Genomic DNA, 21,817 nt, shown 5'->3' with positions numbered 1-21,817 from the left:
CTAATTCGAATTAGCTTAGTTCCAATTAACTAATTTGAATTAAGTTAGTTCGAATTAGTGCTGTAGTGTAGACATACCCTCAGAGACCAACTCTGACATACTTGTAGTCTAAGTACAGGAAGCCATAGTAAAGACAGTTCTCATCAACTATGCTATGAGATGACGTCTGAATCACAGGTCTCCAAAAATCTGCAGTCTTTTACTGAAAGAGAAGTCGAGAGGTTGTACCTTTCTTTAATGTGCACCTCACCACAGCACAAAAGGCACTGCATATGGGTTCTACCACCTCTTAATACGAGCAATGCTTAAAGCCTAGAAAGTACTGCATACTAACAGCGCCTAGTGCAGAAAAATGACTTAAATAATAAAACAAACTTTAGAAAATAAAATAAGAACTTCATTTGTAAATATTTACAGATCAGGAGAAAGCTAAACTGACATCGATGAAAACCACAAAGTAAATCAGATGGGGTTCACCAGCTATGAAAAGTAACCCTTGGGAAGCCAGGTGGGCTACCCTTATCTAGTCTTGAGAGAGCTTACAACAGTAGATAGGGGTGCAAGCTCCCCTAATGGGTACTAGTACAAAAAACAAATCTCTGTGGTTCCAGCAAGCTAGGCATGCACATACTCAGTGGAATGTACTTGAGGGAGAACAGAGTGATCACCTATGAAAAGTTTGGTTTAAGTGACTTGCCTAGCATTATGTAGGAACTCTTGGCAGAAACAGAGATAGAATCCAGTTTTCTAGGGAAGCATTCAAATGCCATAACCATAAGAACAGTGTTTCTTTTCCTGCAATTTATTGCCTCAAACTATACACAACAAATGAGGCAGGGATGCGGAAGACAAGTCCTCTTTATTACATAAACATGATCCCAGAAAAAAAATCCTGAGGAAATTGATAACTGTTTTCGGAGCTCTGTTTGAAAATTATGTAGTCAATCAAGCATGAGTCCATCAATTGAACAATGAGGATAAAATATTGAGTAGCTCTTCATTATTAAACACAGTCCATCCTCAGTGCTAAATGAGGCCCTCTGGAGGGAAAAACAGCATTTGATCATGCAATTTAAAAACTATATCATAAGGTATATGCAGGGCTCGCTGAGCCGCGGCGAGCCCCACTCGCCAGCCACGCTGTCCGGCGATCTGCGCACGCACAGATCACCCGAACCCGGCTCTTCCGGGTTGTAATCTACTCACCACGGGCGAGTAGATTACATAGTTTGTCGAGCCCTGGGTGTATGCACAAAGTATTGAATTAAGATTGCACTGACAACCCTCATTCTGGCATTCCCTAACTTTAGAGCAATTGAATTTCCAACTATAGTAATGTTCTTTTAACCTGGTTGTTCTCTGTATATTTAATAAACTATATACTGTGCTGATCACCAGCATGAAGTTATCTGTGGGGTGGAACACAGTAGTCATTATAATGGCACCAGAGCTACCTAGGAGTCAGGAAATAAAAGTATGTTATCCAATTAAAACAACAGATTTTTAGATAGATAATATGTATTAATTCGAGTCACTCCTACTGGAACACTGCAGTAGATAACTCGGCAGCAACAGGCGTAAGAAGTCCTTCAGAATATGTCTACACAGCAAAGTTATTTCAAAATAACAGCCCTTATTTCGAAATAACTTTCCTAGCATCTACACAGCCAAACGGCTATTTCAAAATTAATTCGAAATAACGGAGCGCTTATTTTGAATTTGGTAAATCTCATTCTATGAGGAATAATGCCAAATTTGAAATAGCTATTTCGAATTAAGTGCTATGTAGACACTTTTTTTGAAATAGAGAGCCTCCAGCCTTCCCAGGGTGCCCTGGTGGCCACTCTGGCATCAACAAAGAACACTTCTCTCCCTCCCCCCATCCCTGGAGCCCTTACAGGGGTAGACTGGCCACAGTGCCTGTGCCAGCTTCACATCTGCCAGCCCAGAGCCAGCAGTCACTACCCCGACCCAGTATCCCCAAAACATGAGCCAGCAAGCCACTGGCAGCCAGCCCTCCGCCACTCCCCAAGAGCAGTCTGCCAGCTCCCAGGAGCCTGACAGGGCCCAAAGAAGGCGTGCGCCTTCCTAGTCCAGGGCGGAGATCATGGATCTTATTCAGATTTGGGGGGGATGTCCCTAATGTCCATGATCTCCATACTAGATGGAAAAATGCGGCCATTTATGGCAGGACAGCTGCCAGCCTGGCCACCAAAGGCTACATGCTAACCCTGAACTTCAGCCCTGAGCCCTGAACTTCCCCTCCCCTTTCTTCCCCTTTATTCCTGCTTACAGCTCCCTCCTCCCAGGTTTTTCCATCCCCTCTCCCATCCTTTCTTCTCCCGCCTCCTTTCCCCAGTCTCACCAGAGTTTCATAAGAACATAAGAACGGCCGTACTGGGTCAAACCAAAGGTCCATCTAGCCCAGTATCCGGTCTGCCGACAGTGGCCAGCACCAGGTGTCCCAGAGAGAGTGGACCAAAGACAATGATCAAGCAATTTGTCTCCTGCCATCCCTCTCCAGCCTCTGACAAACAAAGGAAAGGACACCATTTTATCCCCTGGCTAATAGCCTTTTATGGACCTAACCTCCATGAAATTATCTAGCTTCTCTTTAAACTCTATTATAGTCCTAGCCTTCACAGCCTCCTCTGGCAAGGAGTTCCACAGGTTCACTACACGCTGTGTGAAGAAGAACTTTCTTAACCTGCTCCCCATTAATTTCATTTGGTGTCCTCTAGTTCTTCTATTTAGGGAACTAATAAATAACTTTTCTTTATCGGTCCTCTCCAAACCACTCATGATTTTATATATCTCTATCATATCTTTCATTCCTTCCCCCCCAGTTTTGTTAAATAAAGAGAGTTTGTGTTCATGAAAATACGTTTATTTTATTTGACATCAGGAAGCGGGGTTGGGGGTGGGGTAAGTGGAAGGATGTGAGGGAGGAATGAGGCACAAGTCCCCAGTGGGGCAGACCAGGGAGGCTCTCGGTGCTCCTCAGGGTGGAAGCTCTCCCGCACGGCCTCCTGGATACTGACAGCCCCCCCAATGGGGCTCCCAGATGGCAGCCTACAGAAAGTGCAGCCAGGCTCGCAGCAATGCGTCCAAGAGTAGCACCAGAGTGCCCAGGGGCAGCTCTGGCTCCATGTTGCCGAGTGCTGTGGTGTCCCAAGTAAGGGCAACCAGACCACGCAAAGCCAAAATGCTTTGCTGTCCCTCATTGAGGTAGACAAGGGAGCAGGAAAACCTGAGAACTGGCTGTCTGGGGGGGTCCCTTTAAGCACAGACCTCAGATAGTCTCAGGCAGCAGCCCCACACTAAGTCCTGACCTGGTGCCCTGCTAGAACTGGTTCCGGCCAGTCTTGAATGCAATTCAGAGTCCACTCAGTGTGGACGCACTATTTCGAAATAGCAAAATGCTATTTCGAAATGCATTTTGTGTGTAGATGCGTTATTTCGAAATAACACTGTCATGTAGACATACCCTTACTTAGGACAATAGAGATATTTACTATGCAGTCTACACTTGCCCCTGCAACAAGAAAGATTTGCAGGGGCCAGTGTGGAAAAGCTTTTTCTCTCAAGCTATGCAGAAATCTAGAGGTGTAAAACTGTCTTTAAAGTGACCATGTGAAGAAAGGGAAAAGCAAGAAAAATATTTAATTTGAAATCCATGTAAAAAAAGAACACCAATGTTCTGGAGCTACTTCCCAACACAGATGAGCAAAAATTGTGATCTTCTGTTTAAAGCAGAGAGAAAAAAGTCCATCAACCTCCCTCCTCTTCTTGGAAATTAGGAGGACATATAACAGCAGCAGAGAGTTTTGTCAGAGGCCTGGGCCCACACACAGCAGAACCCAACTAAAAACATTACATTCAGATTAGGTATGAAAATAACTCGATATGTTCACATCAAGTTTAAAATTTAGGTGGCTGTAGGTACTGGGTCAGAGGCAACAAGGCAGCAATAAATAGTTCATCATTTACAACAGCCACTGGCTGGTGAAGGCTGTGTCACTGGAGAAGCAAATGCAGTGTTCACACTAAATGCAGTGCTATTTGATGCCTTAAAACACACACAGCACAGCTCAGCTGCAAGCAGAATAGCAGCCATCTGGGATACTACATGAAGCACCCTCTTTCCTGTACTTCACCTGTGTGTGGTGCCCAAGCAAAGCTAAAAAGGAGGTGATCAGAGGTTCTGCAGGTTGACGTGACCCTGTGACATTTTGTTCTTCTGGGCTTCCATCATCACCCCAGCCTTGCAGTAGGGTTGGGTGAGAGGTGGTGGTAAAGGGGAAGGAGGAAAAGACTGGCCTTTTACCATAAGGCAGGGGTCTCCAACCTTTTTAAGTCCAAGATCACTTTCTGAATTTAAGTCAATCCAGGATCTACTTCAGACCCAAATACCCTTGCTCCTCCTCCTTCCCAGCCCCTTTTTTAAGGCCCTGCCCCACCCCTTCTCCGAAGTCTTACATTCCTTACTCTGTGGAGATGGAGTACAGGGGAAGGGGTCACCCTAACATCAGCACTCCCCTTCTCTGCCTCAATCATCACATCAGAACAGCCATACTGGGTCAGACCAAAGGTCCATCTAACTCAGTATCCAGTCTGCTGACAGGGACCAGTACCAGATGTGCCAGAGGGAGGGATCACAACAGGTAATCATCATGTGATCCCTCTCCAGTCATCCATCTCCAGACAAACAGAGGCTAGGGACACCATTCCTACCCATCCTGGCTAATAGCCATTGATGAACCTTACCTCCCTGCACAGCAAGTAGGAGGCTTCTGGGTGCAGCTCCAAGGCAAGGGCAGGAGCAGCATGGTAGTGGGGGGAGCGTCTGAATTGCCAGCACTTGATAGCCTCCTGGCCAAACCAGTCAGGATCACGTCAGACACTCCAGGATCCACCACTAGATGCCAACCTACTGTTTGGAGACCACTGCCATAAGGCAATGGGTTTCCTGTCACCAAGTTGTCCCAGTTGTGGGTTTAGGGGGCTGTGGCCCCACTAGGATATGAGCAGCTCCAATCATCTTGGAGATGCTGCAGGGTGGGAAACATAAAGAGGGCAATTTTGAGACACCTTGGTCATGCTGCTCTACAGGCTCCAACTCTTGCAGTTCTACACCTGCCCTTGCAGCTTCACCAGAACGCAATGTGAACCAACTACAGTGACTTGACACTCTTGGACTCAGATTAGCTGTGGTTTAGTCAGGTTTGGATTGGGCTTTAATATTAGGCCTGGCAGACCTTTACACAGTAGACAATTGTAGGAGCAGAAATAAAGGAAAAGACTTGCCTAAAACAATAAGGGCATATCTACACTAGAAAATTATTTTGAAAAAATAACTCTTGAAATAACTATTTCAAAATAGTATGTCCACACTACAGGGGAGGCTCAAAATTAGCCCAAGGCAGGCTCCCTTAATGTGGACGTGCTGCCTCAACTTAAGAGCCCCAGGAAGCACCGGGGAATAATTATTTTCAATGACTCTGAGGAATAGTTATTTCAAAATAGCAATGGAACGTCCACACTATCTCTATTCTGAAATAACTTTTGAAATAAGCATTATTCCTTGTGGAAAGCAGGAGTTATTATTTCAAAATAACGAGCCCCTTATTTTGAAATAATGGGCTTAATAGAGTGGATGCTCCACTTCTCATTTTGAAATAAGGCTAACAAAGGCTCATGCCTGTCATATTTGCTTGGACCACCATAACAATTTCCCATCCTCATCCAATTTCTATACTTCACTCAACTGACATGTAAATATTGTAATACCCCAGACCTCACTTTCTGATAACCACAAAGAAACCATCATCTGCAATGATATTTTTGTATGGGATATTTTATAAAGATTAATTGCTTTGGAAGGAAGAAAGGATGAAAGAAAATAAGTTACACTTTAATAGGATGAACTTTGAGTGTAAATTCAATATTAGTCTTATATGCTATTTGGAAGACAAGATTAAAAATATACCAAGTCTTTCTGTAAAGTTATATTCACTCTTTTCCTAATGCAATGGAACAAAAGCCCAGTCAGATAACAATGCTTTTCATGTTTGGTTAAATGGTAGTTCTTCTGCCAATGCCCCATAAAAGTGGCTTGGAATGGGAATTAATTGTATGGTCAGCTGTCCACAAAAAGATATCAGTAAATTACACAATCAAACCACTTCACGGGGACAAATGGGTTTTGGTAACTTACAGGCAGCTAAGATAGCATTCAATGTGTCTGAAGATAATAGGCCAATACCACAACGCTAGACTTGCAAAAGAGTCTGTGTTAATTTTACTTTCACTAACTTCTTCAGTTCATATCTACAAATATCCAGGCCAGAAAAAGGACAGATACTAGAAAAGCTAATTTTATTTTATTATTTCCCTTACTCAATTAGCCAAAATATTAAATATCACCTAAACTCAAGTTTCTCTCAGTGCCAAACTCACTGATTACTCTAGCCATAGGAAGAAACCATAAGCAACAAAAAAATTCAGTACTTGAAGAAACTCAGCCCTGATCCTCAATCCTTATTCAGAAAAATGGGTAGTTCATTGCAAATCATAACTCTCCTCTTGGAAGCAACAGATAAAATCAAATGATTGTTAGTTTGAACTGCTCCTGTTTATAGTAACTGAAATTTTAAAAAATCAGAATGTAAGATGTAAATTCACTGTTTATTTTCCAATTCTTGACACAGGAAATGAAGAGGAACAGTATAACCAGATTCAACAGAGCAAAGCCTCAGAAGCGCGGCACCCCACCGCTTTGCTCCCGGTGCCTCTGGTCTGCTGGGGACCGTCTCCAGCAGACCAGGGACACCGGGAGCAAACCAGGGAGGCGGAGGGGCGCTGGGGTATAAGACGAAACCCTATCTTTTAACTAAAAAATTAGGGGGTCGTCTTATACGCCCAGTAGCCTTATACGCAGGAAAATACAGTACTATTTTAGCTAAACCTATTAATTTCTAATTTCTGCAAGGTTTACACTTATTTCTCTCATCCACACAAAAAACCCACCGGTGCCAAACGAGAGACTTTGTCGAACCACAGGAGGTCAATATTGTCTAGCAGCATTACCAACACTTTCATTGCTTACTAGGCTCTTAGACATTAAGGGATAAATTAGAGCTAAACAATGGCACAGAACACTGAGAAGCAGAAGTATTGGCTGTAAACAAACTTTATGGCACCACAGGAAACCTGGTCACACCCATGATAAGCAGACATCCAGCCAATTAAAATAATGGTAGACCACAAATATTGCTAGACCAGAGAGTGCCAGACTTGAGAGGTTCATCCTATACTAGACATACCAATTGTGTACATTATATGCCATGGCATGGCAAAATACAGAGTCAAAGCACTAGCAGGAATAATTTATCTCTAAAGCAGCAGTTTAACTGAATGTTATTCAATCTCTGTTCAGAAATGTGATGGTAGGTAAATTTAATAAAGCTCTAATTAATATGAATCCAGCATAGATATTATATGAATTTAACCTAAGTTGCCTAATGCTGTTACCAAAATTGATATCAATTTTACTTTAAGAAACTGAGCTTTTTTCTCTACTTTTCCTGTATCTCAAATTCAAAAGCAATTATTTCTTTCGGAGCAGGCTGTAAAAAAACAGACACTTTAGAATATTCAGACACCTGTAGTAAAAGCCACAGGAAGGAAATTCTAATCAAAAGACAATTTAAGTTTCTATATTTCACATTCTGAACAAAATTGACACAATGAACTCCTATAGATGCCTGAGAGGAAAAAGTGTAAATATACAACCTAGCAATGATTTTAGTACATAACAGATTATCTCAATAGCAACTGACTTCATGAACTTTGACTGTGCTGTAGCTATACCAACATGGGATATTACTTCATGGCAAGCTGGTGCCATGTAGATTAGGCAGAACGGCAAAGGGAAATGAAGCAGTGATTTAAATAATCGCTGCTTACTTTAAATCAAAATGGCCTCCGCGCTGCACCGATCAGCTGAAACGAGGCTTACAGGATCTGCCGACAAAGGGTTCTGGGGTCAGCAGATCCCAGTCTAGACTGCCGCGCTGTGCCAACAATCAGCTGATCAGTGCAGCATGGCACCCATTTTGATTTAAATGAAGCGGCAATTCATTATGATTTCACCATAATAGACTTATTTGTCTTGAGTGCTCTGTTGAGATCTCCATCATCCATTGGTCCCCAAGTTGTTTAAACAGGCTTCTAGCTTCTGATGTACTTTCTTTTTTGCTGTTGTTCTTAGTTACCTGTTTTTCATTTTTTTTGCCTTCCTAATTATATTTTTATACTTCACTTGCTTTTTTTTCCCACTTTTTACAAGATGCTTTTTTGCCTCTAATGTCTTCTTTTATTTTGTTGTTTAGCCACAGTGACACTTTTGTTCTCTTATTACATGTTTTAATTTGGGGAATACAGTTAAATGGAGTCTCTATTATGGTGTCATTAAAAAGTTTTCCTGCATTTTGCAAGGATTTCACTTTGACACTATATCTTTGAATTTCTGTTTCACAACCTTCCTCATTTTTGTATGGTTTCCCTTTCTGAAATAAAATGCTACTGTGGTTGGCTGGTTTGGTGTTTTTGCCCTCACAGGGATCTTACATTTCATTTTGATATGGTCAAGTGGTTCAGCTACATTCTTCTCTTGGACCAGTTCCTATGCCCCACTTAAAACTACATCAAGAATTTCCTTTGTTTTGTGGACTTCAGGATTAGCTGCTCCAAGAAGCAGTCCTGAGACATGCACACATTCAATATGGGATAAGTGAAATCCTCCATTATGACTGAGGTTTTTTTATTTTTACCACTTCTCTGAACTACCAGAGCATTTCACAATCAAGTACCTAAAAGATTGTTATAAGAAGGAGGGAGAAAAATTGTTCTTCTTGACCTCTGGTGATAGGACAAGAAGCAATGGGCTTAAATTGTGGCAAGGGAGATTTAGGTTGTATATTAGGAAAAACTTCCTAACTGTCAGGATGATTAAACACTAGAATAAATTGCTAGGGAAGTTGTGGAATCTCCATCATTGGAGATATTTAAGAGCAGACATCTTTCAGGAATGATCTAGATGGGCTGGACTGGATGACCTCTCGAGGTCACTTCCAGTTCTAATATTCTGTGATTCTATAATCAGCACCACCTTCCTGATAAAGTGGTAATTAGTGTGTCCCTGCTGGTATATTCTTATTATTCAAGCATGGAATTTATATCCCTAGAGATTCTATGATACAGGCAGATTCATTTAAGATTTTTACGTCATTTGACTCTAGGTTTTCTTTCACAAATGTTGCCACTCTTCTACAAGCACAAACTATTTTGTTCTTCCAATACATTTCGTACTCTTATATTATCATGTCCCATTGATTATCCTCATTCCACCAAATTTCTATAATGCTTATTACAGCAATATCCTCATTTAATATGAAGAACTCAAATTCACCTATCTTACTATTTAGACTTCTAACATGTATATGTCAATATTTTTAAAACTGTCACTTTTTAGTTGCCTGCTATTATATTACATAATTGAATGTGACTGCATTGGACTATTTTTCATCAGATCTTAACTGTATTTTATAATCTTCCATCCTCTCCTTCTTACTGGGATATAGAGAATCTCCATTCATAGAACCTCCCTTAAGAGATCTCTGTCTGAACTTCGTGCTCCTCCAAACATATAGGCTTTCTTCCAGCCTTTATTTTCAAAACTGCTCTATCACCTTTTTTAATTTTGTGCATCAGAAAATGATGTACAGTAACGAGCTGTGCAAAGTAGTCCCAATTTTTTGTTATTGGGGCAGTGCAATAAGGTTTCCTCTGATCATCAGAATTTTACAGAAGTTCCCCGCCCCGCTCCCCCCAAAAAATAACCAAGGTAACAATGATTGCACAGGACTTGTTCAACTATTACCAAGATCAGATTAATTGCAAAAGAAGTTGTAGGATCAAATTCTCTTCTTTAATTCACTCTGCATCTATACTTAGCTTTTTCAAATACACTATCATTTAGCATTGATGAGAATTACGTTCAGAACAAGAAAGATAGTCACATTGTAGTCCCAAAAAGACACAACTGCCTTTTGTTTGATGGTGATGGATGTAAAGAAAGAAAAAACGGCATTACGGTTTTTTGAAAAACTTCTTTGAAATAATATTCTAACCCAATTAACGAATTACTAATAGTCAAAATTATTTTTCATTTCTGTTATCGAGTAAAAGTTTTTTTACTGTTGTCATTTCATTCTACTGATTTTTTTTCTAGTACTAACTTACTTTAAAAGTTATATAACTGCCTTTAATGGTTTTAAATTGAATGCAAAATTAACTAACAATTCATCTTCAATGCTTTCAACCTAGATCTGTTTGAAAGATCCACATATTATATCCCAGACACCATATCTGACTGAATTTTATAAGGTTAAAAGCAGCTCAAATTTCTTAGCCATGCTGTGTATCAGGTTCTGATGTAGGATGAATTATTATGGTAAAAGGTAAGTTTTTAGATACGTGACATTTTTGAAACCTGAACGAGACAACTGTATAATTAACAGATGTTCACAGCAAACATTATGGCAGTAACTTTCCTATTATAAATTTAAGTCAAATAAAGCAATATTCTTAGGAAAAATGAAGACTAACTATGAGACTGTTACATTCTTCAAAAACTGCATTTATAAGAACATAGAGATAAAGCAGATAGACATATAAGAAAAAAAACTGAACTGCCATCTTGTATCTGGTTGAGCTTTAATATTATTTTTCAAAGTGTTTTACATAGTCTTTAAAACAGGGTATATATCAAAGGAAATTCCATTCTAGAAACTTTCACAGCTGCTACTATTGAACTATCATGACAGGAACAGGGCTGCTATAAGGACTGGCAGATGATCTGAGAAATATATGTCAACTACAAGATTTACCAAGAATTTCTTGGGTCTTTAACTTAAATAAGTTTTGTTTTCTTCATTGAAATCATTGCTCTGGAGTGGGGCTGGGGATGAGGGATTCAGGATGCAGGCTGCCCTGGGGTGAGAGGACAATCCCGGCTCTCTCTCACCACTGCAGCTTGGAGCCAGGTGAGAAGCATCTGCCTATGGTCACTGCAGCTGCAGACAGACAGATGCACATTTCTATGGCCTTGTTTACACTGGCATACTTTGTTGCCAAAAACTGCCTTTTGGCAAACATACAGTGAGAGTGTACACACTACAATGCAACTTTTGTTTGGAAAAACACCCAGTTTTGGTGACAAAAAACTTCCACCCTGCGAGAGACTTTTTCTTTTCCCCTCCCTTAATTGTAGACTCTGTTTGATTTTCTCAACAGAACTGGCTTCTGCCAGTATCCCACAATATCTGCCATGATGGCTGTGCTCAGTGTTTTGTGATCCCTGCTGTTCTGTAGGCATGTGCCCATCCCCTTTTGAAGCTCCAGGAAGTACGTGATATCTAAGTGAGCTGCTCCATTTGGGAAACAAAGAACAAGTCATTGGAATGCTTGTGTTCTTCCCTGCAAAAAAATAAACTTGTAAAATGTCCAATACCCCAATTTTGCCTCAACAATTTTAATGGAAAATTACTGAACACTTCAACTGACAAATCCTTCTAAACCATGACAAGCAATCTAAATAGCACTGTGGGTTTTAGGACTAGATTTCATCATTATCTGTATGCTTCTCAACATAACCCCTTTCTTCCCAAAAAGAGTCCTTTCCTTTCCCAAAGTTTATTTACTTTGATGAAAGGTGTGCAACTTACAGAAGTGAACAATGACCACCTCTCTTTATTCAAAGCCGGTGTATAACTTAAGTATTGACAATGTATATTTTTAACAAATACTTCCCAACAAAGGACAACAAATCTTATTTTGGATGTGATTTCCCTTCCTCCTTCTCCAGCTCCAATGCACCACTCCAGCACCACCACCACATGTTCTTTAACCTCAGTGAAGAGGCCTCCAACAACATACCAATTACTTCTGTGGGTTTTGTGATTAGAACAATTATGCATTAGGAACTGAAATGTGAGCATCAATTTATTTCACAAAGAGCAGCAGGTATCTATCACGCGACAATACATTCTGGTTACTACTGATCTGAGCCCAAACATGAACTGGAGATAAAGACATGAAAGAAAAAAAATCATTATAAAGAAAAGAGAATGAAAGACACACAAGTAATAACAGCAATATTTGAACTTGCAAGCTAAATTGTTATTTAAAAACAGACTTTTGTTTGACCTGGAAAGTTCACTCGAAGAAGGGAAATTTGTAAGAAGGAAAGCAATGGCTACTTGGCCAAAAAAATTCTCTAAAAGCTGCACAATATTATCCATCTAAAAGCAGTTTTATTTGATAAGGAGGTTTTGATTTGTTTTTTAAAAATTAAAGATTTCCTTTAATTTGTAGTTTTGAATTAGTGTTTTTGTTTGTAAAAATTAACACCACTTAGCAACCTGATGCCACTATGAAAATGAGGTGTTTAGCTGATTAAAAAAAGAATTTAAAACTTTCAAAACCTAAACATACAAATTTTCTCATTATCCTTGGCACCATCAATTTCATTATACTTTTCATTCTACCAATATGCATTTATATTACAGTGATATCTTGGCTCAGAAATTAGATGCAATTGTTATGACAGCATCTGTTGAAAGCTGCTGTTTCTATTTTTGCCAAGATCCTTTTCATGGGTGTCTCTGGTATCATTGCTTTTTCTAACCAGATCAAAAAAGCATCTCCTTCTCTATCACCTAACTTTGCAGTTCTGACAATATCTGTTCTGGGCAAGCTTTAAATATTTAAACTTTTTTTAAAAAAATAAGAACTTGTACATAAGAACAGAAATTCAGCCAAAAAATGTCAAAGGAACATTGCAGCATTTTATTGCAAGAAATGCACATACATAAATTGAGTTGGATGCATCATTGTGTTTCTGTAACCCTTATTGCAGTGAATCAGAGACACCCTATGCTGTACTATGCAGAGAGGTATCTAGGGTCTATGTCATATGATTGATTCTGGCCTCAGAAACAAAGCCATAAAAGAGTGGAATCTCTTTCTGAAAGGAATGAAAAGGAAGGAAGCATTAAAGACAGGTTGCCCTGAGAGAAAACTCTTGGATCTTGTGGGAATGTACACCGACACTAACCAATGATGTAGGCATCGGAAATGCAGCCTTGCATGGTGGACCACACATGTTGTGGCTGCCATATGTCCCATGAGCTGTAGGCAAGTAAGGAGAGACACCATAGCGCTTAAGGTGAATATTGCAATCAGGTCATGTATAGCTTGGTACTTTTGCATAGGTAAGTACCTATTTTGTCATCGTGGAATCTAGGCATGCTCCTATGAATTCTAGGTTCTGAGTTGGCACTAGTCTAGATTTCTGGTAGTTTATAATAAGACCTACAGACTCTCTCGCTGTAACAATCATTCAGGAAGTTTTGGCTAAGAATGAATCCTATAGAAGGTAGTCATTGAGATAGGGGAAGATTACAATACCCCGACGACAGAGTTGCACAGTTACCACCGCAAGTGTTTTCAAGAACACTCTGGGAGCTGAAGAGAGTCCGAAGGGTAGAACTCAATATTGGAAGTGATCTTCCCTGACCACAAAACGGAGGAACCTTCTGTGGGCAGGATGGATAGTAACGTGAAAATATGCATCCTGAAGGTAGAAGACTACAAACCAATCCCCATGGTCTAGTGCTGGAATTATGGTCGCAAGAGTCACCATTTTGAAATGCTGCTTTCGAAGGTAACAGTTGAGTTTTCGAAGATCGAGTATGGGCCTCCAACTTCCAGGTTTTTTCTGGGTGATGTAGTAACTGGAATAGAAGCCTCTGCCTCTGAATTCGGTCAGTACCCTTTTCTTTCACTGCTCCAATGGTAAAGAGTCAGTGGACTTCTTGTTTTAGCAGGTACTCAATGAGAAGGGTCCCAGGAGAGAGATGGGCAAGATGGTAAAGTTGGGGGTAGTGATGTGAATGGGATGGTGCAGACTGTTGAAACAATCTCGGGAACCCAACAGTTCGTAGTGATGTTAGACCAATGTTGGTAAAAAATGGTGGTAGAAAATGGGAACTGCTCAATTGGGTTGATGTATTGTGCAGGGAGTTTGTAAGCCCTTGACCAGACTGTCAAATGTTCTTCTTGTTAGCAGATTGAGTGGAAGTGCAGTTGTTTTGAGTGCACCTCTTTTGGGGGTCTTTGTCTCTTTCACTGGAGTTGATCGAATGGACATTGATAGTATCTTGGCTTCAAGAAGTTGTAATGCCTTTGAAATGGTGTGTATCTCTTACGGCGGTATGGGGGCGGGTACATCCCAAGGACCAGAGAGTGGTCCTTGATTCCTTGCTCAAGTGGAGATCTTATCTGTGTTTATGGGCAAACAGCTTTTGTTTGTAAAATGAGACGTCCTCCAACCTTAGTCTGCAGCTCTTGTGGAATTCCTGCAGTTTGTAGTCACGAGGACCTCTTCATGATTATAGTGGTGGCCATCAAATGAGCCGCTGTGTCTGCCACATTCCAGTGCAATCTGAAGTTCAGGTCTGGCAGAGGCATATCCCTCCTGGATGATGGATTTCAAAATGGGCCTTTTGGTATCTGACAGGTGCTCCATTACTTCCGTGAGTTTGGTATAATTGTCAAAATCATGATTCAACAGGAGCGCAGCATAATTGGCAATTTGCAATAAAAGTGTTGAAGAGGAATATATTTTCCTGTCAAACAGGTCCATGCATTTGCTGTCTTTTCCCACCACAGCATTCTTATATTGTGAGTTTTTTTCCTGTATTGGGCTGTATCTATGACCAGGGAATTGGGTTGTGAGTGTGAGAACAAGAACTCAGCACCCTTGGTCGGAAAAAGGGAGTTACTCACCTCGTGTAGTAATGAGTGTTCTTCGAGATGTGTCCCCCCGTGGGTGCTCCACTCTAGGTGAAGGGTCGCCCTGAGCCGCAGATCGGAGCTTTGTACAGCAGTTACCCCTGTTGAGCCATGCATGCCCAGGAGGCGTCTCGAGCCCTTCCTGCCTCCTGAGGAGCGTGGCTCAACCCCCTCTCTTTCAGTTCCTCGTCTCCGCCCGAGTAATTTTGACTCCGAGCAGAGGGGAGGTAGGGAGGGTCGTGGAGCACCCACGGGAACACATGTCTCGAAGAACACTCGTTACTGCATGAGGTGAGTAACTCCCTTTCCTTCGAGTAGTGTCCCCGTGGGTGCTCCACTCTAGGTGACTACAAAGCAGTATTCAATATATGGCTGGAGGGAGCCGGAGTCAGTGTTTGGCAGTGGTGGAGAGCACTGCAGTGGCAACTGCTGAGTCACTCTTCAGTTGTGGAAGAATAGCATAATGTTTAGCAAAGGTATGATATGAAGACCATGTTGCTGCCCGGTAAATGTCTCTTAAGGGGACATTGCCCAGAAAGGCTGTAGAAGCAGCCGTGGCTCGAGTGGAATGCGCTCGTGGTGGGCACTGTAGCAGTCTATTGCCCAGAAAGTGGCACTTAATTATGCATGTCGATATCCACTTTGAGATTCATTGCGACGATATTGGTGTCCCTTTGGATCGTTCAGCAATGGAAATAAAAAGTCTTTCAGATTTACGAAATGGTTTTGTTCTTTCTAGGAAGGCCAGAGCCCTCCGGATGTCCAGAGTGTGCAGGCTGGAGTCTGTCTGCGAAGAATGCGGTTTTGGGAAAAGGTAAGTAATACGATCGGTTCGTTGAAATGGAATTCTGTACAGACCTTCAGCAAAAACGTGGGGTGGGGTCTAAGTATGACTCTATCCTTCGTGAAAACTGTGTAAGGAGGTTCTGACATTAATGCTTCGAGTTCGCTCACCCTCCTAACGGAGGTGATAGCTAAGAGGAAACAGACTTTCATAAAAAGGAAAGGAAGTGGTACTGTTGCCAGTGGCTCAAAAGGAGGTCTGGTGAGATAGTTCAAAACAAGATTTAAGTCCCACAAAGGGGGTGGGGCCTTATATGGTGGGTACACATTCTGGAGTCCCTTAAGAAATCTCTTCGTAATAGGATGGTTAAAAATGGAGAAGCCGTCTACTGAGATAGGAAATGCTGCTATTGCAGAGAGGTGTACTCTTAGAGAGGAGATTGACAGTCCTGATGCTTTAAGCTCCAGAATGTAGTCTAGGATGGTATTTAGTGGTGAAGCAAGGGGCTCCACTTTGGTTCGCTGACACCAGTGGCAGAATCGTGTCCATTTTTGTTGGTAAGTTTTCCGAGTAGATTGTCTCTTGCTATGGAGGAGAATGTCTTTTACTCGCTGGGAGCAGCGATCTTCTATCTCTGAGAACCAGAGAGAAGCCATGCCTGAAGATGCAGGGTACTGAGTCGTGGATGCAGTATCCTGCCGTTGTCCTGAGACAGTAGGTCTATCCGGTCTGGTAGTGGGTGGGGAGGCTGGACCGCTAGCCTGTGAAGGTATGGGTACCAGGTTTGGCAAGACCATGATGGTGCAATCAAGAGGACTAGGGCTTTGTCTCTCAGGATCTTGCACAGAACTCTTGGGATGAGCGGTATGGGGGGAAAGGCGTAGTGCAGGGGGGCTGTCCATTTGATTAGGAAGGCATCCCCCAGAGAGTGTTTGCCAAATCCCGCATGTGAGCAGAATTGGGGACATTTGGTGTTCTGGGTAGAAGCAAAGAGGTCTATTGATGGCCATCCCCATTGGTGGAAAATTGAGTTTGTGACCTCCGTATGTAACTCTCATTCATGGTTTGAGGTGAAGTTTCAACTGAGGGAGTCCGCTTTGGTGTTGTTCACTCCGGGCAGGTAGGATACTATAAGGGTGACTTGGTTGCAGATGCACGAGTTCCACAGGCGAATAGCCTCCGCGCATAAAGAACGGGAGCGGGCTCCACCCTGTCTGTTTATGTAGAACATCGTGAAGATGTTGTCTGTTAGGATGCGGACTGTGTGATTGGCGATGTTGGAGGCAAAGTGTGCACAGGCATTCCTTACTGCCCTCAATTCGAGGAGATTGATATGTAAGAATGTCTCATTTGGGGACCACCTGCCTTGAACTTCGTGACCGTCCATAAGTGCCCCCCAGCCGAGCAGGGAAGCATCTGTGGTGATTTGGATAGTGGGTTCGATTTGTTGGAACGGAACCCCCGCCAGAAGATTGTTTGGCACTGTCCACCATTGTAAGGATGCGAACACGTTTGGTGGGATAGTAACCGTTTTGTTTCGAGGGTGTCGTGATGGGATATAAACAGTTACAACCCAGAGCTGAAAACATCGAAAGTGCAGGCGAGCATGGTGGACTACGTAGGTGGTGGAAGCCATGTGTCCCATTAGTCGGAGGCATGTAAGTACTGTGGTGGTAGGAATTGTGAGAACCCGCTTATAATTTCTCGTATAGTTGCAAAACGTTGCTGAGGTAGGTATGCTCGGGCTGTAACTGAATCCAGGCGTGCACCAATGAACTCTATATCTTGAACTGGGTGCAAAATTGATTTGTCTTGGTTGATTAGAAGGCCTAGACGACTGAGGAGGGCTGTGGTCGTATGTATCACAGAGGCGGTTTCGGCATACGAGGATCCCTTTAGAAGGCAGTTGTCTAGATAGGGAAATATGATGACGTTCTGCCATCTGAGATACGCAGCTACGACCGCCAGTACCTCCGAAAATACCCTCGGAAATGATGAGAGACCGAAGGGAAGAACCTTGTACTGGAAGTGGTCTGGCCCAAGCGTGAAGCGTAGGTATCGTCTGTGGGAGGGGTGGATGATTATATGGAAATAGGCATCTTGGAGGTCGAGGGCTGCAAACCAGTCCCCTTGCTCTAGCGCAGGAATGATTGTGGAGAGAGAGACCATCTTGAAATGCTGTTTCTTGAGAAACTTGTTCAGTTTTTGGAGGTCCAATATAGGTCTCTAACCCCCTGTTCGTTTTTCGGTTAAGAAATAGTTTGAGTAAAACCCTCTCCCATGGAACTCTTGGGGTACCCTTTCTACAGCTCCGATGACGAGGAGTCGATCGATTTTTTGTTTTAGAAGGGTTTCGTGAGAGTGGTCCCTGAAGAGGGATGGGATAGGGGGAAGGGTAGGGGGGATAGAGGTAAATGGGATGGTATAGCCCACTCGAATTATCTCTAGAACCCAGCGTCCGATGTTATGGATTCCCATTGTGGAAGGAATGGCCGCAAACGGTGGGTGAATAGATGGCCATGTTGAACTCGTGGTAGATCGTAAGAGAGGTGTTGCAGGCCCTCGACCAAATCTTCAAATTTGTTGTTTTGATGGTTGGGTAGTTGGTGGGTGGGACTGGTTGGGGCGCCTTCTGAGACCTCGTTGCCTTGGTCTAGTGTCTTCATAGGGCCTCTGTGGTTGATTGTATTGCCCATATCAGTATCGGTTGTATGAGTTATATGGGGTGTATCGTCTGCGTTTATAGGGCGGCGTGTACATGCCCAACATGCGAAGTGTGGACTTAGAATTTTTGCTGTTATGGAGCATTTCGTCCTTAGTAGCTGCAAATAGCTTTTGCTTGTCGAATGGCAAGTCTTCCACTTTAGGCTGGAGTTCGCCGTGAACTCCAGACGACTGGAGCCAAGAAGCTCTACGCATGACGACCGCTATAGCTATAACTCGGGCTTCAGTGTCAGCAACATCCATTGCCGTTTGGAGAGTGGTACGGGCGATCATATGGCCCTCGTGAACTATTGTTTCAAGATAGATCTTTTGGACTCAGGGAGATATGGCACCAGTTCTCCTAGTTTCCAGTAATTGTCAAAGTCATGATTTGCTAAGAGAGCGGAATAATTCGATATTCTTAGTTGTAGGGTGAAAGAGGAGTATACCTTCTTGCCAAAGGAGTCCAACTTTTTGTGGTCTTTGTCTGCGTTGCCCATCTTGTACTTTGGGAGCTTTGCACGTTGTTGTGCTGAGTCTACGACTAATGAATTAGGTTGTGGGTGTGTGAAGAGAAAGTCATTGTCTTTTGAGGGGACAAAGCACTTCCTGTCGATTCTCTTATTAGTTGGTTGAATGGATGCGGGTGTTTTCCACAGGTCTTCCGAGGTCTCCATTGTTGCCTCGTCTATGGGCAGGGCAATCTTGCTATGTAATGTAGGATGGAGATTTTTTAGCAATTGGTATTGTTTCTTCTGGACCTCTTGCAGGGAGACATTCTGGCTTGTCGCTACTCTCTTGAATAGTTCCTGGAACTGTTTTAGATCATCAATCGCTTCAGAGTCTGATGGTACTACGGCATCATCTGGTTGTGCATTGAGGGCATCAGAATGTGTGACATGTATTGAATGAATGTCTGATTCATTGTCAGAGATTCGATCTGCGTCTTCCTCTGAAAGAGTTGCTGGAGGTAGGGGCTGCGGCCGAGATGAGCTTCTTCGGGATGAAGTGGAGTGAGCTGGGGAGCGTCGTCCGTATGGCTGCCAGTGCTCCTAGGGTCCCCACTGTGGTGGATAAGGTGAGGGTGGGTAAGGCCAGTATGGGTGCCATGGGCTTTGTTGTGGTAGAGCCCTGTAATGATGGGAGCGAGACTGCCTAGGTGATGCGTGTCGCGAGGAATAGACCATGTAATGGTCATCCTCAGGAAGAGGAGCATCTTGAAAGGATAAGGGTGACATAGACCTTGGAGGGGATTGCCTTGATGGAGACCTCCCAGGGGAGTAAGATGCAGAAGGCAGGCACTGGTAGTGATGCCTGCTGTGTGAGTCAGTTTCCTGCTGAGGCTGATCCCTAGCAGCCTCATCCTGCTGCTTGTCTGGGTGTGCTGGCAGCGTCAGTGCAGCATCATGCTGCTTAGATGTAGTTGGTGCCGGCCGCTTAGCAGGCTGGACCTCTTTTTCCTGCGGTGCCGTGGCTTTAATCGGCACCGCAGCTTTAAGCTGTGTCGGGGCTTTCGGCGCCACCGAAGCTTGAAGCAGCGCCGGGGCTGGAAGCGGCGCTGCGGTTTGAATCGGCGCCGGCTTTTCTTGCTGTGCCAGCTGCTTGGAGCGCTCCCGGGGCCGCTCAGCTGTAGCGCGCCCCAATGCCGGTGCTGAATGAGAAGATCGCCCCGAAGCCTTTGTGGCAGTGGTCCTCCCACTTAGGTGTGCCTCTCCTCTATGTTTTGGAGAGGAAGAGGCTGGAAGGGAGCGGGATGGTGAGGGTCTGCCTCTCGGCTCACTCCTGGAGGGGGGGGGGCTCTTGTCACGTTGCCGCCTGTTCCCCAGCGGGCTGTAAAGCCTTTTCAAATAAAATCATCTCAGGCGGAGCTCTCGGTCCTTTCTGGCTCTCGCCGTGAGTGAATTGCAATGAGTGCAGCTGTGGGGAGAGTGAGTTTCCCCCAAACAGCGAATGCACTTTGAATGTCCATCTGAAGCCGGCATAGGATCCCAACATTGGTCACATTTCTTAAAGCCTGAGGAGCCGGACATGGTCGGTTCTCTCCTCTTTGAGCTTGTTCTATGTATTTATTTAGCTGCTGTTGTCGTCTGTCTCCGTGTGTTGGGGTGTTTTTTTTTTTAAACTCTTTTCTTTCTTTCCTGTGTTGAACAGCTGTGAGAACACCGGTTCATTGGAGTTCCGGTTTGAAGTGGGTTCAAGTCCCCCAGAGGAGGGATTTAGTTAAGCGTATTATTCCTGTTACTAGGTTTTTTTTTTTTTTTTTTTTAGAAAGAAACAAGGAAAAGCTAACTTGGAATATAACAGGGGAAACAACTATGCCTAAACTAGCTAGAGGGAGAGTAGTCAGAGAGTCTGACAGGGAGCTCCTGTGCGCTGACGAGGGCGGTTAAAGCGGAACTGAAAGGAAGGGGGTTGAGCCGCGCTCCTCAGGAGGCGGGAAGGGCTCAAGACGCCTCCTGGGCATGCATGGCTCAACGGGGGAAACTGCTGTACAAAGCTCCGATCCGTGGCTCAGGGCAACCCTTCACCTAGAGTGGAGCACCCACTGGGACACTACTTGAAGAAGAAGAAATTTTTTTTATCTGCCCTCTTATTTGTAAAGGGAGCAGAGGCCATAGTCTGCCAGATCTCCTCAGTGGACTCCATTATGGCATCATCTATTGGCAGTGCTATTTTTGCATGCTGGGATTGTTGAAGATTTTTAAGATGATGATATTGTTTCTCCTGGACTGCTGTAAACTAGACCGGCCTGGCTAGCGGACAACTCTCTTAAACAGTTCTTGAAGCTGTTTGAGATCATCTGGGGTGACGTATCCCCAGGGATGATGGCTTTGTCTGGTGAAGAAGAGAGTGGTCCGTGGGAGAAGTAGCTGGCTGTTGCTCCTCTTGTTCAGAGAGCTGACCCTCCTCTGGTTCCCAGCGATGTGGTGGGGAGGAAGTGACATGAGGTTGGCTGCATTGTGCAAAGGTAAGCCGGGGGGACAGTTAATAGTGGTGTGGACGCCTGGACCTGTAGCAACAGGGGAACCAGTGTCCTGAGTAAGAATAGTGTTGATGTTGGTCATGTGACCAGTATGGACGATCATGATGGTATCTTTGGTGGGCATGGTATGGATGCCTTGGTGATGCCTGTCTGGAAGAGGATATGTTTGTGTTCCTCTCAGCCCGTTGCATGTCCCAATATGGTTGGAGAGTGGTGAAGTGTCATTGAGCCTCTTGATGAAGCAGGTGAAAAACATATGCCTCAGCTAAGCAGTGTGATGGAATGCACGCCCCGGTGTTGGTGGTAGTGGAGAGAGAGAGACCTGCGATGTGGTAACAATGACCTCAGTGCCAGCAGTGAAGGGGACGGCGTCAGTGAAAAGATTGCCGAGGGAGGGCTAGGGCTGTGTGGCTTATCCAACTTTGCCC

The 21,817-nt window shown here is 43.6% G+C and overlaps 1 protein-coding gene across 13 annotated transcripts in view; it reads right to left on the bottom strand.

Moving 5' to 3' along the window:
• The window catches only part of CEP128 (centrosomal protein 128), a 404,033-nt gene that overhangs the window by 182,383 nt on the left and 199,833 nt on the right, over positions 1–21,817 (bottom strand). Inside the window, exon 19 of one of the 13 annotated variants that reach the window (XM_075926769.1) lies at positions 10,233–12,143. The exons of the other annotated variants lie outside the window; for them this stretch is intronic. Coding sequence (XP_075782884.1) covers positions 12,067–12,143 — 77 coding nt within the window. The 3' untranslated portion in view covers positions 10,233–12,066. Of the gene's footprint in view, positions 1–10,232; positions 12,144–21,817 lie in introns of those variants that run through there. 13 annotated transcript variants of the gene reach the window in all.

The sequence above is a fragment of the Pelodiscus sinensis genome, chromosome 4 (assembly GCF_049634645.1).
Source record: "Pelodiscus sinensis isolate JC-2024 chromosome 4, ASM4963464v1, whole genome shotgun sequence".
In the NCBI taxonomy this organism is placed as follows: domain Eukaryota; kingdom Metazoa; phylum Chordata; order Testudines; family Trionychidae; genus Pelodiscus; species Pelodiscus sinensis.
Note: the sequence above shows the minus strand (reverse complement) of the source record. Positions and strands in the feature narration are given on the sequence as shown.